At 43.8% G+C, this 18,088-nt stretch overlaps 2 protein-coding genes across 3 annotated transcripts in view; one reads left to right on the plus strand and one right to left on the minus strand.

The window, feature by feature from the left end:
• PLAGL2 (PLAG1 like zinc finger 2) overlaps positions 1 to 18,088 on the plus strand; it is a 26,675-nt gene continuing 8,587 nt past the window's right edge. The window contains exons 1-3 of one of the 2 annotated variants that reach the window (XM_073308713.2): positions 1 to 103; positions 3,489 to 3,876; positions 4,846 to 5,441. In XM_073308713.2, coding sequence (XP_073164814.1) covers positions 3,614 to 3,876; positions 4,846 to 5,441 — 859 coding nt within the window. In that variant the 5' untranslated portion in view covers positions 1 to 103; positions 3,489 to 3,613. Of the gene's footprint in view, positions 104 to 3,488; positions 3,877 to 4,845; positions 13,186 to 18,088 lie in introns of those variants that run through there. The other variant, XM_073308712.2, reaches the window with a different exon arrangement.
• The window catches only part of TM9SF4 (transmembrane 9 superfamily member 4), a 26,398-nt gene continuing 23,830 nt past the window's right edge, over positions 15,521 to 18,088 (minus strand). The window contains exon 18 of the mRNA XM_073308710.2: positions 15,521 to 17,712. Coding sequence (XP_073164811.1) covers positions 17,563 to 17,712 — 150 coding nt within the window. The 3' untranslated portion in view covers positions 15,521 to 17,562. The remainder of the gene's footprint in view (positions 17,713 to 18,088) is intronic.

The following is an 18,088-nucleotide window of genomic DNA, read 5'->3' on the forward strand; positions in this document are numbered from 1 at the left end:
GAAGGAGCGCGAGCGAGCGCGGCGTCACTCCCACAATGCCCCGCACAATGGGGCCGCCGGGGCCTGAGCCGGAGCCGAGCCTGGCGGGGCCCGGGGGACCGGGGTGAGTGCGGGGACCGGGGAGGAGCCTGCCAAGCCACGCCCCCCGCCAGCGGGCGTCTCTCCGCGCCGCCGGGGCCAGCCCGGACCCCCCCCGACACCCCCCCCCGCGCGGGGCTGTGGCGGACGGGGAGCCCCGCGCGCGGAGCCGGTGCCGCCTCCTGCCCCCGGGCCCGGGCCGTGGAGCCCCGAGCCCTTCCCTGGGCGGCGCGAGAGCCCCGCCGGCCTGCGGCGAGCCCGGGCCGGGGAATCCGCCTCCCCGCCGCTGCCCTGGTCCCGCTCCGCCCGGGGTGGGCCTGGACTCCGGGCTGCGGGGGGCGCAGAGAGCTCGTGGCCCGCCGGAGCCCGACCTTGGCCCCGGCCCCCCGCGGCCAGCCTTCGCGGCCCCGCTCGCCCCTGGGTCCGTTCTTCCGCGCCAGCGCCGGCTGCCTGTCGGATCTCCGGCCCCGCAGCCCGCGCTTCAGTCCTGCCCTTTGGCCTCTCCCAAACGTTGTGCCCGCCGTGCGAAAGGAGCAGGTGGTAGCGGAGGGGCTGGTTAGCCGGCCGCCAGTCCGGGACACTGGTCATGGGGTCGGCGGTGTAAATGATGAAGATCAGGAATATAATTAAATGCCAGCCAACGTTCAACATGGTTTTATGGGACATGGGCCTTGTCAGATTTGATTCCATTCTTTGGGAGAAGGGAGGAAGGAGTTGAGTTGATGAAGGTAGCTAGATAGGCATGGTGAGGGAGGTAGGAGTTATTAATAAAGATGTAATATATGCAGTTGTGTGAGGTATTTAACTTATAACGGCGTGGCATTTCAGTTTTAAAATAAAGCACTATACAAGATCAGTAAATCACATGTTGAATGGATTAAGAACTGATAGCTTCATGGTATTTGTTGGTGAGGAATCATCATCGGCTGGAGGTCTTTAAAATGGGGTTCTGTAGCAATCGGTTCTAGGTCCGATGCTGTTCAACATTTTCATCTATGATGCGGAAGTGACTTCTAAATTACTGATAAAATTTTCTAATGACACCCAAATTGGTGGAGTGGTAGATCCGGAGGAAGACACGGCTGCTACACAATGCAGTATGGATTGGTTGGTAAACTGGCCCCATTTCAATAAACTGTGTTTTTTAATACAGCCAGAGTAAAGTGTACATTTAAGAACGAGGAATGCAGGTCATACCTACAGAATGGTGGGGAACTGTGTCCTGGAAAGCAGTGACTCTGAAAAGGATTCAGGGTCGAGAGTGGACAAGCAAACAACATAAGCCCTGCTGTGATACTGTGGTAAAAAGGGCTAATGCATTCTTTTGATGTATAAACAAGGTGTAATGACTAGAAGTAAGGGGATGCTATTTTACCTCTGTATACAGCATTAGTGAGACAGTTACTAGAACACTGCAGGCAATTCTGTTGTGCATATTTTAAAAAGGATGTTTAAGAATGAGAGGGTGCAGAAAAGAGCACAAAATTATTCAAGAGCTGGAGAAAATGCTTTTGTGAGGGATTTAAAGAGCTCAGTCTGTTTAGTTTGTCAAAAAGAAGGTTGAAAGATGACAATTATAGTGTATAAATATCTTCATGAAGATAAAATAATGGGACACCTGCCAACCAGTAGCTGACATGAAATGTGAGATTCCTGAACACACTGGGAAAGAGGAGGGGGGACCAGCACATTGCTACTGGATTTTAGAATTGGGGTACCTTAGCTTCTTTTGTATTCTGTCTGTCTAATAGGTGTCTGGTAAAGTTTTCAAGCTATATAAAAACAAATTTTCTTTCTTAGTATGACTTCAAAACATGCTTATAGATACTAATTCTCCTGGAGTCCTCCCATCCCTACTATTTTCCATCCTGTCTGAGGGAACTATTTGTAGTGTCATGGTTTCATCCTGTATCCAGGGCCAATTCTTGTCTCATCTATTTATAATGTTCACTGGGGCTCTGTCTTAACAGAAGGACTGGATCTTTCCCTTCCTGGCTGCAGATCTGGCCCACATCTGGCACTGCTGTTGATGTGTGGGTACAAAGTTCCTCCCTCATATGCAATCATTGAGAAGGGGTTAGAGAGTTTGATGCTATTTTAAGAAGAGTTTCTCATGTTGCTAAATTTAAAGGAGGAGGATATACTCCACTGTGACTTTGGTAAAAACAGCCATTCAAGTTAACCCTTCCCTGCCATATGAGGTTGTGGAGATGTACAGGCAACCGTGTGAAGGCAAAAGAGGGGACAGATTGAAGACAAATCTCCTATTAGAGCTGTAGTGAGAAATCCATGAGAGTTTTAATCTACTAGCAGAAACCGTCCAAGAGGAACCAGAAGATCCATAAGAATACTGTCAAATGTGTAGTTTTGCTGAAAAGCAGATGTTTTGACTGCCCATGATGATGTATAAGATCAGGTCAGACTATAAAAGGGGGGCTGTCTGTCATTACAGCAGGCTTGTTGATCCAGATAGCCAGGAACAATTCCATGTATGGTAGAAAGAAAATTCTAAGACTAGTCAAACGCTGAAACAGAGGCAGCCTATATCAGCCTCCCTCAGAGAGTCATATGTGCTTGTCTTATTGACCCACTTAGAGAAACACATATTTGCTCCACGGGAGCTGCTTTTGTCAGCTCACCCAACTGCTAGGGAGCTATAGAATACCAAAAATAATAAATAATTGAATTGTGGAATTTCTGCGACAGATGATGCAAGAAGGGAAGCCCAGCAAAGCCCAAGAGCAAATCAAAAGAGTGAAATGTATGAAGAAAGGGACTAGGATGATGAGGGGATGTTAGCTTGAAGAAGCAGATGAGAAAAAGATGACAAGCTTACAGCTGTAGAGGCATGACCAGCCACTATGTTCAGAGGAAATGAATTCACCAGGCAGCAATGATGACTTTTAATACAGTAGTTTAAGTTATGTGATCAGATAATGGTTGTTACGTGGGAAAGTTCTAACCCTCACCTCATTTTATTCATAAAAGATTAGTACAAGTGCCTTTAGGACCCCCATGAGATTAAGGGAGGAAGAGGACTGGTGAGAAGGTGACCTGAGACTGGAGAATAACTTTCTCTCTCTCCTTGGTAGCCCTCTGTGCTAAGAATGCTCGAGCCTGTTAGGAACATTTCTCCTCACAGAGTGGATGATTGGCTAGCAGGGTGAATCTTCCATCCAGATTTTACCAGAGTGGAAGCACTCTCAAACCAATCCCTTGTACCAGGCCATGTTGTATTGTGTTTATTCAGAACAAAATGTAATCAAGAGAAACAGGAGAATTTCTTATGTCAGTGGACCGGCATAATATGAGTGGCTTCATGCAGGCTGTTGCTAAGGTATATTTGTACCCATTTGGGTGCGCAGCTAGAACGATGCAGTACCCTCACCCCACCTGTTCTGTTGTTTCAGATGAAGATTTCTTGCTGTTAAAGTCATATCATTGCAAAGGTTCCAGCTATACTGGGACAGTGTAACAGCAAGTCACCAACAGGTACGAGTTCTGCTTAACATGGCCCTGTTCTACTAGGCCTGCCATGACGGCATTTTTTACCAGTGTTCCTACCTGGATTCAAGATGCAAAGCAGGAGGAGGAGGAGACAGGCTGGAAATTAGTCCCCAGGCAAAGGGGTCGAGAGGCTGAAAGTCAAGGCAAGTGCCAATGTGAAATTTCTGGGACCTCCTTTACCAATGTGGACAAGCTGAGAACTCACACGTTCACTCATACGGAGCAGAGACCTTACAACTGCCCTCAGCTGCACTGTGGGAAGGCCTTTGCATCCAAGTACAAGCTCTATAGGTAGGTGACTATGCTCAATGCCTCTAATTAACAGTTCTCTCCCCTCATAGGACTGGGAGAATCCCACTACACTGGGGATTTGTCATATCTAGTGACAGGGTGGAGGAGGGAAAATCTTTGTTACCTTGCAAGTAAAGTGCTGGTGTTACAGAATTTCTTTAGCCCCTTCCATCTGAAGACCTCACATTACTTTAAAATTTAAGGCCCAGGATAAGTATTTTCTGTTTTATTGATGAGGATATTGAGGCACACAAGTTAATCTTACAAAGCAAACAGTGGAAGGCCAAGAATAGCATTCAGGTCTCAAATCCTTGTCTAGTGCTTTAATCACAAAGACCATTTCTCTCCCACTTAGTAGTCAGCCATGAAGAGCCAGACTTTGGTGCTGAAGAATGGGATGGGATCATTAAATTTGCTAAATAAGTTCACTGTGAAGATAGGCTGGATGGATCAAGGTTTGAGAGGGTAAAGAAAATCCATCTGAGTTTCAAGTAAGAATTCAACCCAAATTGGTAGTGACAACAGGTTACCACTCTCTGCTGGCTGCTTCTGAAATGCACTGCTGGTCTCACTCCAGTCCCCAGTAGACAAGTGTCCAACACAAAAGCTACCAAAGTTGGCCCTAGCTAGTTACCCTGGTTGGCAGGCTTAGTAGAGAAGGCAAGAACTGAATGGAAGACTAAAGTATACTTGTGTAGATGTGATGCCTTCTGTTAGGACTGAAACAACTTAAAGGGCATTGTGAGGGAAGTTTGAAATGCTATTGCCCATGATCCTTTACTGGTTTTGTGGATGGAGGACTTGTGCTTCTAGTGCTGTCAATGCAACCCCTTTAAAAAGCTAAAATTTCACACGAGATTTTAAACAAAAAAGTTTTGGAGGGAGCAGGGGGAGAGCTTGCAAAAGCAGCACTTACTGTGCTGTGGGTTGAACACTACCCTAACTTTCCTTCTGTTTTCCTCACACAAGGCACATGGCCACACACTCTGCCCAGAAACCTCACCAGTGTATGTACTGCGAGAAAATGTTCCACCGGAAGGACCATCTCCGCAATCACCTGCAGACTCATGACCCCAACAAAGAAGCCCTCCACTGCCCTGAGTGTGGGAAGAACTACAACACCAAACTAGGCTTCAGGCGACACCTGGCTATGCATGCAGCTGCCAGTGGCGATCTGAGCTGCAAAGTGTGCCTGCAGACCTTTGAGAACACTCAGGTCCTCCTGGAACACCTCAAGGCTCATTCCAGGAGGGCATCTGGTGGAGCAAAGGAAAAGAAGCACTCGTGTGATCACTGTGACAGACGCTTCTACACACGTAAAGATGTGCGGAGACACCTTGTGGTGCACACAGGGCGGAAGGACTTCCTGTGCCAGTATTGTGCTCAGAGGTTTGGGCGGAAGGACCACCTGACCAGGCACATGAAGAAGAGCCACTCCCAAGAATTGCTGAAGATCAAGACAGAGCCAGTTGACATGTTGGGTCTCCTAAGCTGCAGCTCAGCTGTAGCAGTGAAAGAAGAGTTGAGTCCAGTTTTATGTATGGCATCCAGAGACATGATGAGTGGTAAGAGCTTTCCTGGCATGCTGCCTATGGGCATGTACAGTACACACCTCCAAGCTATGCCAAGTTCAGGGATGCCCCATTCTTTGGTTCCCAACTCTCTTCCAATGGGAATGAGTTATCCTCTGGAATCTTCTTCTCCTATCTCCTCCCCACCACAACCTCCTCCGAAGTACCAACTCGGATCTACCTCATATTTACCTGAGAAACTACCCAAAGCAGAGGTGGAGAGCTTTCTGTCAGAGCTTCCTGGCAGTCTGTCTCTCTCATCTGGTGAGCCTCAGTCCTCCTCACCTCAGCCAGTAACTCTGGACGAGACTCTGCTTTCCAAGAGCCCTGCTAACCTTTCAGAGGCTCTCTGTGCTGCTAACATGGATTTTTCTCATCTTCTGGGCTTCCTCCCCCTGAATCTTCCTCCATGTAACCCACCTGTGTCATCAGGGGGGCTGGTCATGGGCTACTCACAGGGGGAAACCCAGCCATTGCTTACCACTTTGCAACCTCAACCTCAAGAATCTCCCGGAGCTGGAGGCTCCCTGAACTTTGGTCCCCTTCATTCATTACCCCCTGTCTTCACCTCCAGCTTGAGCACAACCACCCTGCCACGTTTCCACCAGGCATTCCAATAAGGTGACTGTGGCACTGGTTAGCGGGTCTTCCGCTAATACTTGCTCGGAGAGCCCTAAAAATGCACAACTCTTGTACTTCTCTGCTGGGATGTGAAAGCTTTTGAAAGCTGTTTCAGACAGGACGATTCTGGTGTCTGGAGGGAGCACTTGTAGACTGGAACAGCAGATATCCCTGTGCATGTCCCAGTCCTCTAGAGTGAAAAGGTTTCAGCTGTATTTTTTTTTTTTTCTAATTTTTAATCTGTGAATCGGGAGCCACACTTAGCACTGACCTTCCCTGAGGTTTTGGAGCCTTGTCCCTCTTTGGGAAGGGATTGAATCTGAGGAGTTGGGGCTGTTTCAGTTTGGGCAGACTTGGACTAACCTTTTGAAGAGTCCAACTTCCATTTTGTGTTACCACATTGCAATCCTGGCATTACAGCCAGTACCTGCAAGTGAATCAAGAGGAGGGGCAAGTCCAGAGACCTATCCCATTTGGAACAGACAGGAGAAGAGCTGTCCTTCCCCGTTACCCCCATCCCATCACCTACACAGCTCATGCCATTTTGCATCAGTGTTAAGCGATAATGATAGCATCAACACGATGGATGCAGAGCACCTCATTTCTTTTTGCAGAGCCATCAGAATAGACTCATTCCAGTGAATTTTTTTTTGAAAACACAACATGAGTCTCTTTCAGTCATTACAAAAATAGGACACACCAGTGTACATCAGTTTTGTATCTGGTGTAGCTAGAATACTGTTTACACAATGAAGTCAGGTTGCACTGATTTCTCTTCACTTGTCACCTTTTTCCCCCATGGGGAAAATAAACTGACTTGGACTACTTCAGTCTCTGCCATTTTAAATGGTAGTTCTTTGCACATTCCCTTTGACTTCCCATATGTGTCAGAGGGGGATGGAGCAACTTAGACATCTGGCTCACTTTCATGGTGTATGAAGTGAGCCCTTTTAAAAACACCACAACCACACAGATCTTGCCTCTATATTGGAAACCAAAGCACGCAAAAAAGCAAGGTTTAGAGCTATATGCTGGCAGCATCAAGTGCTGTCATACAGGAGACCCAGGTTTAGGAGTGATCTCTGGGCTTCTGCTCCATAGGTTAGGCATGGAGATGAAGGACAGTGTATGAGCTGACATCTTTTCTGCCACCATTTGCCAGGGTCAGTGCCCTCCTGGCTGATCCACAAAGCGGCATCAGGAGACATATTTTGACCTCCACAGTGGGGTGATAGCATGCAGGAGTCAGGAGAAAACAAAACTGGCCCTAGTTTTGTTTACACTTAGTCACTGTATTTGAACTGTTTCCCCAACACTAATTGTCCTAACAATAGCTGAGGTCTCTGGGATTACAGTCCCCCTTCCTCTCCTCCAGCCTGGAGTTGTGGGCCTTTTTTATTCCTCCTTTCTCCTGCCATACCCCCTGAACCCTGGGTTTGGCTTCCCTTGCTACCCATCATCTACAGCCTTTGAGTTCTCCTTTGTGGGATCTCCACCTACTGATAGCAAAAAGGTTAAACTTTTAAGGGTCAGTGGACTCCTAGTCTGATCAGCTCCGCATAGTCTCCTGTTCACATCATGCTCAGTAGCCCATAATCTTGGGTATGTTAAATCCAGCTATATTTTAATGCACATCTATGAACACAAACATGCAGCTTTTCGTACCTCAGCATGTAGGAGCATAACAGGCTAAGATAACCCAGGGAGTTTACCAACATCTCTCTTTACAAACCCCCCAAAATAGAGACCTACCTCTGTCCTGTTATCGTAACTCCATAAATGAAGTCAGTTACTGTCCCCCTGCATTCTCTTCTTTCCCTCTTCACTTCAGCTGACACAGTTTTTGCTTTTATCTTCAGCCATTTGTCTCAAACCCAGAGCGCACAATTAGTTCTGTTTTAATTGCTCATAGGCCTGGCTCTTCCTCCACTTTACTCAAGGATTTCCTATAAGTTTTTAGTAATGTCTTCCTAACCCCAGCTGGTGAACCAGCTAAACCTTGAAACATAAGGAGTGATAGACCTTGTCATTTAAAGTTTAGCCAGTGAAACTGCAAATGCTACTTTCGTTCATATCAGTGTAAGTTTTTACCTCAGCAATATCCTGTGAAAATGAGTTTCCATGGATTAAAAGTAGTACTTTCTTTTATCCATTTTCAAATGTTGCCTTTCAAATTTCAGCAAGTGCCTTCTTTTAATTTGAAACAGTAAATAGGGGGATCTCAGCTGGTCTTCTCTTAACCATTCATTATTTTTAAATACCTCAGTCATGTCTCCTATTTTTCTCTTTCCAAATTAGTTTCACAATTTCACTTTAAGTCCGATTCCTGTCTTTTTTTAATATATATATTTTTTTAAAACAAAAGCAAAAATGGGAAAAAACTTGAAAGGTGATCAAAACGGAAAGCGTTATTTGGATTTATGCAGTGCCGCCATAATTTTTCCTCATCTCTATATTTTTAACATCTGATTCTCTTTTGGGGGTTTTTTGCCTTCATTGTACTTTGAGAAGAGGTTTTCACTGAAATATCTTCAGGGGTAGCCAAGTCTACAGCCAGGCAAATGCCTCCATTTTCTACAAATACTCTCTCAAAGAATCAATGGAATTCATTTAACTAGTTTTTGCACCACTTGGTTTGCTTTCCATGGCTATTCTAGCAAGCAGGTTCATATATAAAATGATTAACCAACATTAGGTAATATATTAATGGAAAAGCAAGTCTGGAACTCAAACCAACGGTTTACATTGGGAACTTGATGCAAAGATTCATCCTGACCCATAACAGGTCCTTTTGAGTTCAATGGATATAGGATCAGACACTAAGTATGCAGATAAGATTAAAATGCCAAGTGTTGCAAATACCATTGCAGACACAGAAATAATGCAAAAGATCTAAAGAGATGGGAAATAGCTAAATGAGATTCATGCAGGACAAATGCAAGTTAAAACATCTTGGGGGAAATAAATTGGAGAGGAGATATTTGGAAAGCAATATTGTGAAAGACTAAAGGGGTGATAGAGGACAGCAAGTTAGATGTATGTTTACAAAGAAATGTGACAACAAAAAAACTGTGGGATTTTAGACTGGATAAAGCAAAGCATCAATTCATAAGAGGAATAAATATCTATAACTGGGAAGACCTCATCTGTAATAATTATACTGGCATGTATGTAGTAGTTTACATCTGTATGTCTCCTACCACTTACAACTGAATATCATTTGCTCCCTATATAAAATAGGGATAATGAGACAGAGGTTAAAGTCAACATCAAAAGTTCAGAAGTGCCTTTTAAGAATCTACATTGGGCTTGCTCAGTGATAGAACCCATGAATCAACTTCTTGACTTCAGCCCTGCACCATGTCTGATCATGCTGTGTCCTAGAATACTGTATGTTTATGGACACCACTGTATACCAGAAGGGCATAGACAAATTGAGTTTCAGAGGAAAGCAATTAAAATGGGAAAGTGGCTGGAGGGGTTCATTTTAAAAAAGAAATTAATAGAAATAGACACCATGTAATGACCCTCAAATTTAAAAGACCTAGGAGAGAGAGAGAGGAATTACTGAGGATAGTACACAGGGGAAAATAAGGTTAAATAAATAAAAGGGAAAGTTTTGGTTGAATAGCAGGAAGGACGTCAGTCTCCCAATGGAAGTTAAGATGTTTCAGACCAAACTGGGTCAATTTTAGTACACATACAGTAAGGAATAACCCTGCAGTGCCAGGGAGGTGGGCTTCCTAATCTTTCCCAGGCTCAGATTTCTAGAACTGGGAGAATGTCACTCACCTAGATCTTTTTCCTGAGGGGTTACAGCTGGTTCAAGAACCCTTCTGTGTGCAGGTAGTGTAAATAGGAAGAAAATGTCCATTACTTTGCATTTGTCTATGCTGAATTTCATCTCCCACTATGTTAGTGACTTACCTAGTTTTGCTAGGTCTTTCTTGAGTGCCTCATAATAGGGCCTGCTCTTTAACCTGAATAATGTTGGAAAATCACCTCCCTGTTCATCCTCTTTTCCAGGTTAAATAGATGGTAGATTTGATTACTTCTGTTTGGAAACAGCTCTTTGTTCTTTTAATTCCTTCAGCACTGACAGGTGAACAGCAGCTCTCTAGGTGACTTACTGTAATTCATTCTGGAGTTTCCCCATCACTCCTTTCTGACATTGCTTCTTCACCTTCACTTCCTGGAAAAATAAAATCCTGCAGAAGGCATTTCCCATTGTTTTCTGTGATGAAGACTGGTGCAAAAAAATCATTTAAGATGCTTTCCCAGTCTTCCTACACTCTGGTCATCCCTTTTACTCCCTTCCAGACCCACTGATTCTCTTATGGGCTGACTCTTGGTAGTTAATTGCTCTTCAGGTTCCCCCTTAACCACATTTTGATAATAATTTTCAGTTGACCCAGATTGTAGGTGGTTTTCTTCTCCGTAATGATCTCAGTAATTATGCCCATAGTCCAACATTGTCACCCCAAGTCTCTTTAAATTACAACAGTTATTAGACTTACTGGGCTTGCATACACAAATCCTGCACCAATCAGGCGCCTAGTATCCAGAATGCTCTATCCTGGAAACAGATTACTGTACAAATTGATTAATCTCCCTAACACACTATAAATGCACTTCTCCCACAAAACAGAGTGGACCCTGCTTATAGTAAAATGGTTTGCACAGGACTGTTTCATTAAAAAGGTCTTTCCATCCTAGCTGGTCAATATTTCTTCATCTCTGCTCCTACAGCCACTTGCATCAATTTTAATCCCCTCTGATGTATATTTTAATCTCTGCACTGAGAAGGCTGATACCTGGGATTCTGAATACGGCTCACTTGATTTTTATACTGTGCTGAGAGGCAGTGTTGCCTAGTGGATAGAGCACTGGATTAGGACTCTGGAGACCTGAGTTGTTTGCAGATCTACCACTGGCCTGCTGGGTGACCACAAGCAAATCACTTCTCTCTTTTTCTCAGTTTCCTTATCTGTAAAATGGGTATAATGAGGATACTTCCCTCCTTTGTAAAGTGCTTTGAAATCAATAGATGAAAAAGCACTAGGTAAGACATATGTCAGTAATAATACTTAAGCGTTCTTTCCTTTCACAGGACACCCTTGTTTCCAGTCCTGGACCTGTTTTTCCAATGTTATTAGATCTGTCCCAGGTTCTCACTATACTGCCCAATAATGAGTTTGTGTTTGTCTACCTTAAATCTGTAGAGTGACTTTCATTTCCTCATCTTGTTTTGGGCTTGCTTTATTCTTTGAGGATGCCAACAGATTGCAAACCAGAACTTTTGTTTAGAATCCAGCTGTGCTCTGAGTCACACTGTTTTGGCACGATTCTCATTCCATCAGCCTCAGCAAAAGCGAGAGCTCTTACCTACCACAGCAGTTTGTTAATGTACAACCATCCCATCTAAATACCCAGAGCCATCTCTTCCCCACACTTGCATAGACTGCTTCTTACTATACACTTCCTTTCCTCTCTATAAAGGCAGGTTCAGCAAAACCCTTTGAGTTGATCACCAAGGATATTAGACCTTCAAAATGGAGAACACACAAGAATTTACTACTTGGGATTTTTTTAGTTTTCTAACTGAAAGTACATTTTGCTTCCTATGTTACTAATAGGGTATTTGAAACTATATGTAGTCTTAAGAAAAAAATCTGAGCCGTATCTCCTCATACATGACAGCAGGTGCTCAGTTCTTTTGTATGCTGTATATGTCCCTCTCCCACCCATGCAATCTTGCTTCCCACCAGCCACATTTACAAAGTGAACACAAAACTTGGAAAACATGGAAATCATTTTAAATTATGTTCTCACAACATGCAGCAGGAGAAACCAGTGGAAGTGAGCAGGAAACAAAGCCTGACAGAAGAAAACTTAAAGAATTTGGGATTTTATTTTCATTTATTAAACAGGGCAGTTGCACAACCCTCAAAGTGAAAGCATCTGAACTTCCTTATTTTTTAAGACAAGCATATTTTAACAAATTCTTCCACTCCATTGCTGTATTCTTAATGATTAGCACAGGCACTGCATCTTACCCTGAAAATGCTATAAAATCAGAACAGGTCTATTGCATAGGATATGCTGAGATGATAAAGGGAAAGCTCTGTGTGAAACAATTTCTGCAGTACAGGAATACCACAACATGTCACTCAGAGAATGGGTCCCAGTTAAATTAAATATCCAGTTGAAAAGACCAGTTCACATTTGGCATCTGCACCAGCAAACCCAGTTTCTTTCTGCATTTTGTTGTTCCTTTTCAAGGTAATGTACCATTAAGGTTTCCACTTGTGGATTTCACCAGCACATCCTGCTGAGAGATGTAGCCTTTGGCAAGTTTGAAGAAAGTTGAAATTCAGGTTCTTTCTGAATGTTGAAGTCTGCATAGCAGATTCGATTGCTTATGCTGGAAGCCTCATGTCTTGAGCTTATGAGTTCTCCCCACCCCCTTTTTAGTGCCTCATTAAGTTCTTGATTTTTTTTTTGTAGTTTTCCCTAATAACTAGGAGCTGTTTTAGAAAGTTTTTGTAACATTTGTATCAATATTTTACTTTAACAAGGATATTTAACTAAAAAAAAAAATGAAATTTGCCTTAGTGTAGGTTCAAAAACTGGGTGGTGACAAGAGGGAGAGTGCAGGGAACTTCTGGAAGCCACCCAGATTCACCCCTCGAAGTATTCAAGCTCTGAACCTGCAGCTGGAGGAAAAGCTACAGTAGCCTTCACAGCTATGGCAAAGTCAGGCTGAGGATCCTCTTCAAGTCAGGGTGAACTTTGTCACCAGTGGAACAAATTCTGCCCTCAGGTTCCAGTACACAGGAGTGGGACCTCCGAGGGCAGTATTTGGTCCAAAGGCTGGGAGCACCCCTTTCCGAAAGCAGCAACTTGGAATTTCTCTTCTACTGTAGCTGGGGTGGAAGGGAGTCAGCATCTTTTTTCTTTTTCCAGGGATGCAACTCAACCTTTTCCATGCTGCACTTTTAGAGCACAAGTTCCCAACTTCCATTCCTACAGCCACAGCTGTCAAGGCCAGCAGCTTCCCCTCCTTACAGCTGGACTATTTTTTTAAAGAAACTTTCTAGCACTTTTTTTTTTTTTTTAACACACAGTGAATAACCTCTTTTTATAGGAGTATTTTTGGGCTTTATATAAAACAAGGTTTTAAACTGTAAAATATCAAGTGCCATTAGGAAATGTACAGCTCATCTCTGTTAAATTAGCTTTTCCACTGTCTTACAGAATTAAGTCCAAGATGAAAGGGCTTTTTTATAATGAAGTTTATTAAAAACGTTTGAACTGTCTGCCTTGAACTTGCACTTTTTCCCTCAGAGGCGAAGCCCAGTAGATCACAAAGCTCCAATTCTCAACATGGATCTGAATGTACTTTTAATTTCTGCCTTCACATATATGGAGCAAAGGGATAAAAAGGCAGTTCTCTTGTGTGTGTCTTTATGGGGCTGGTTCTGTTTATCTTGTATCAATGAAGGGACAAGAATACAGTATTTTGGAGGCTTACATTTAAACACCCTGGCCACTTGATTAAAGTTATAGCTACCAGCAGTGTTGAAACATGACTGTTGCTGCTATTAAGGTTTTAGCACCATTTTCGTGACCAGAGTGAACAAAACTTTTGTTTGCTTTCAAGGAAGCAGGCTAGCTAATTCCCCCATCTATACTATACAAAATCAGTCAGAGCAGGAACCTGTTTATAACACTTATCAATGCAGTATCAACTTGTAGTGTAGGCTGGAATTGTACTCAAGTACTGAATGAGATTAAAATATGCTTAGGTCATACAGCCACACTGCAACACTAAACCACAGCAGGCAATTTTCACATTGGTGTCCACAGCCTGCTTGACTTTGTAGTGTAGACAGAACCTGTAACGCTTCTCAAAAAAAATCCCTGTTAAAAGTACTAGCGACAACCTCGTTTTGACAGTTTGTTGGTAACGCGATAAACTGATATGGCAACAGAAACGGATGGGTTCTGCTGAAGCTTTTAAATCAGGAATCAGAAGTTACCAGAGGGCAATCCCTTAAGCACCAAGTTAAACAGCTATGGTATCATAAATAATACTTTACATGTAAGGCACTATTAAGAGCACTTCAAACACGAACGTTTCACCGTACCCATGTTGGGTGTCATCTCCATTTTACACAGCTTCCCTGGGTCACTGGTCTCACCTAAGTAACTTGCACAGCCACACACAGCAACTCATTGGTAGAGCCAGGAATAGATCCTACAAGCCTGGAACTAGTTCTGCTTTAAACCCTACACAGTCCTCCCTCAGCAGAAGCTAAGCGCTCTACAAATGAACCATGATTTCCATGGAAGTGAAGAATCCAGCACCTTTCCTCTCCAGAGACTTCTAAAGTAGTCTGCATTTCTTAAAAGCTTCACTAGCCCAACAACTGTGCCTAGATCCAGACAAAATAACTGGGAATGGTGGGAGGAACCATGCATCCTCTCAGAAATTTCTCTTCATGAACCTAAAACCTGGGTTAGTCACTTCCTAGACTTCAAATTGCTGTTTTCCAGGCTAAACAATGTTGCCGAAACCCCAACAGAAGAGTCAGATTGCCACTTATTGACACACTACCATCGAAGCAAACCATTAATTGATCTATGCAGGAAGGCAGGTGCAGCTTGACATTCTTAGCTTGACATTCCTTTCTCCCTAACAAAGTTTCATGTCTTATGTTGTACAGCTCAGCCCAGCCCAGGTTCGTTGTATAGACAACAACAAATTGTCACTTCCTAACCACAAGTCAGTCTGTGGTGAGCCCTGTAGGGTATGTACATCACCACCACAGTAATCAGAGCTAAAGATGGAGATCCAGCTCTCCTCTTTTGGGAACGGATACTTTTGGGAGACTTGGCCAAAGAGTGAAAAGACAGCCCCTGCCTAGCCAGGCACTGAGATTTAGGGTGAAATTGCTGCTTTAATAAATTCACATGCCTGCACCATGCTGCCACAATATTTCTGAACTCAAACAGCTCTTCCATCAAATCTTCATTCAGTTTACAAATGCGATGCCTAATTCCTTAACCCCAACCATAGGAGGCAGAGGAGTATCCTCTCCATTGTACAGCTGACAAAACTGGCAGAGAGAGGTTAAGTGATATGACTAACATCACACAGGAAGTCAGTACTATAGCCAAGAACAGAACCCCAACTCACGTTTTAGACACAGGATTGTGCCTCAGTTCCCCTCAGTATGAAGAACATGCTGCACTGGGAAGAGCCTAAACATTACCATGAAGTTTGCTGGAGTAATAAAGTGAGGTTTTCTCCCTAAGTAGATTTACATTGTACTTCCTATTGCAATTACACAACAAGCTTTATTGTCTTTTAAGAACAAAAGATTGGGTCAAAACAGATGTTATGGGAGAGAAGACCATGAAAGGCTGCTTACACAGGACACTAGGACAACAGGACGATGGAATATTTATTTACAATAGGACACAGAATACATACATTAATTAAAAATACAAAGTAGAATACAGAAAAAAACAGGAGGGAGGGAGGGGAGAGAAATTAATGCAGGCTGAAACTCTCCACTAGGAAATCAACCAGAATCTGAGAGAGAAAGATATTTCAAATTAGAGATTACTAAGGATCCCACACAACTAGTGTATCCCATACCCCCTGCCCCCTTTTCATCCTTGATTCCGGGCTGGGTAACTGAAGATTATTAGGTGAGAAGCAATGCAGAGAAGAAGTTGAATGGTTTGGGATTCTAGTTCTCCATTCTTCCTGCTTGCGGAGCAAAAGGTCACCATTAAAAGTAAGAACCATTTACACAGCCCCAATGCAGACTGTTAAGGTGATACCCACGGTATAGAAAGCCTCAAATGTGTGAGACTCACTTAGCAACAGAGAGAGGTTTTGTTTGGAGTCACGTCTGTTCTGTCTAAATCGTATCACTGTCGCCTGTGACAGAGCAGAATATTTGGAGATTTTTTTCCCCTGTCCTGTTGAAGAAATAAAAAGAATTCTTATAGCTCTGACTAAAGTCACCCCATAGATCTGGGGATGGAGGAAGGCTTCACTGCAATTTGGGCCTAGATTTGCCAGCGGCCATAGTTTTGTTTTAAATGAGTCAAATAAAAATTCAAATGTATTTTTAAAAGCGCCTCCCATGGCCAGAGCCAGGCATCCAGATATGGGAAAGGAGGAACCCCCTATAAGATAGCACTCCTGGACTATTCCTGAGGGCTCATCACATTTGGTAGCAAAGAGCGGAATACAGGTTACTGAGGTGTGAATCTTTCCTGCTCCCAGGAGGCAGTGTCTGAGAACAGGAGACAGGAATGGAGAGCGGGACCAGCCAAGAGACAGAGTAAGTGGGATGTATACCTCCCCTTTAAGAAATAGAAGTGGGAGGAAATCCTCAGGAACCACTCACTCCATCTCCTTCTGGCCATTATGCACTTTGTAGTAGACGTCCCCAAAATGAAGCAGAGATTTCTTGGCACTAAAGCAACACAGTAATGAGTTTCTCTACACAGGGCTTTATCTAACCTCAGAGGCCTCTCCTAATTAGTAGGGCTGTCCCATTTCCTCAGATGGCCAAAGAAATTAATGGAACAAAACCATGTGGCAATCTCATAAATGTTCTCCAGGGTACAGGGCCTTGTGCTCTAGAATCAACAAGTATTTACGCTGCTCTGGTACAACTCCCATGTTCTGCTTCTTCATGCTGCCAGGAAAGGTGACTCAGCTATTCCAGAAGAGTAGCACTCCTGCCCTCCTCTGAGCCCCTCCAGTTTATGCATCTGGGATGTTATACGCTGTCCAAAAGTAGGGGGAGGGAGAAATGATGCAGAGGGTTACGGTTCCCAAGCCCTCTCAGAGTGAAATTGCACTTGCCGGATTCTGAATGGCACCTCCATGGAACTGTAAACCAGTTGGAACTGAAATCACTGTAGTCAAAGCATGCCAGACGCATTCATGCAGGGGAAGCTTTTGAGATCCTCCTAGCTCACTATGGACTGAAGCACCCTCCACCTCTTCCAAGCAGAACCAAAGCAGGAGACAAACCCTGTGTGTTATTGGTCTGAAGACTCTCCCTGAACCCAAGTGCCATAAGGGCTGAAAAAAAAAAGTTTCACAAATGTTTCCATTGCTGTCTCAGGTCCATTCGTTATTCAACAAACAAAAGAATGAATGAGCAAAAAAGGGGCTTACTTACATAGAGGGGTATTTTTCTGCTAAAAATCCCTCAAAACTGGAATAAAATAATAAAGTTAAAATGCAAGGTATCTACACACCCCTCCCCCCAGAAGTAGCCCCAGAATCCATGTACGCTGTGCCAAAAGTTACATTCCAAAATGAGTAGGAGTTATTTATTTCTTTTGTCACTCCTCCATTGGGTTTTGTTTCCTTAAAAGAACTGGGAAAGGATCCCCTCTTCCTTTCCAGGAGGAAATGCACACAGAGGTGTCTGCTTTGTGCTGAGTCTGTGCATCTTCAGTCTATTTTCACCGCAGCATAGATCTTACGGACAAACATGTAGGCTGCGTAGAAGCCAATGGTGCCAGTGAGGAGCCAGAAAGACAGGACCATGAGAGCAGTGTAGCCAAAATAGAGTAAGGAGGGAATGAACTCAACGATATCCAGCTAGAATAGATGAGAAAAAGCAAAGTGAGCCTTAATACAAAGTGATGTTAAGAGTCAACTCCCCAGCTCAGTCAATGGCCTATTCCTTTTCCAAAAGAGGATGGTCGGGGGAAGCAGAGTGAGAAAAGAAAGCACTGGATAAGTTGGACATGGAAGCTAAATTCCTCCCCCCTTAGAAGATGGAGCTCCCTCCAAGTCATAGCTGGGATTTTCACTCCAGCTGGGGATGATCCCCCCAAGGCAGGGTTTGAGAACATTAAGCAAATGTTATTCCCCACAGGTGGATGGAGCACAGACCGGAATCTCCAAGTACCTAAACCTTCTTGAACTTGAATAGTGTAATTAACAGAATCATCTCTAGGAGACACAAAAAAGA

Source organism: Lepidochelys kempii, chromosome 13 (genome assembly GCF_965140285.1).
Source record: "Lepidochelys kempii isolate rLepKem1 chromosome 13, rLepKem1.hap1, whole genome shotgun sequence".
NCBI classification, from domain to species: domain Eukaryota; kingdom Metazoa; phylum Chordata; order Testudines; family Cheloniidae; genus Lepidochelys; species Lepidochelys kempii.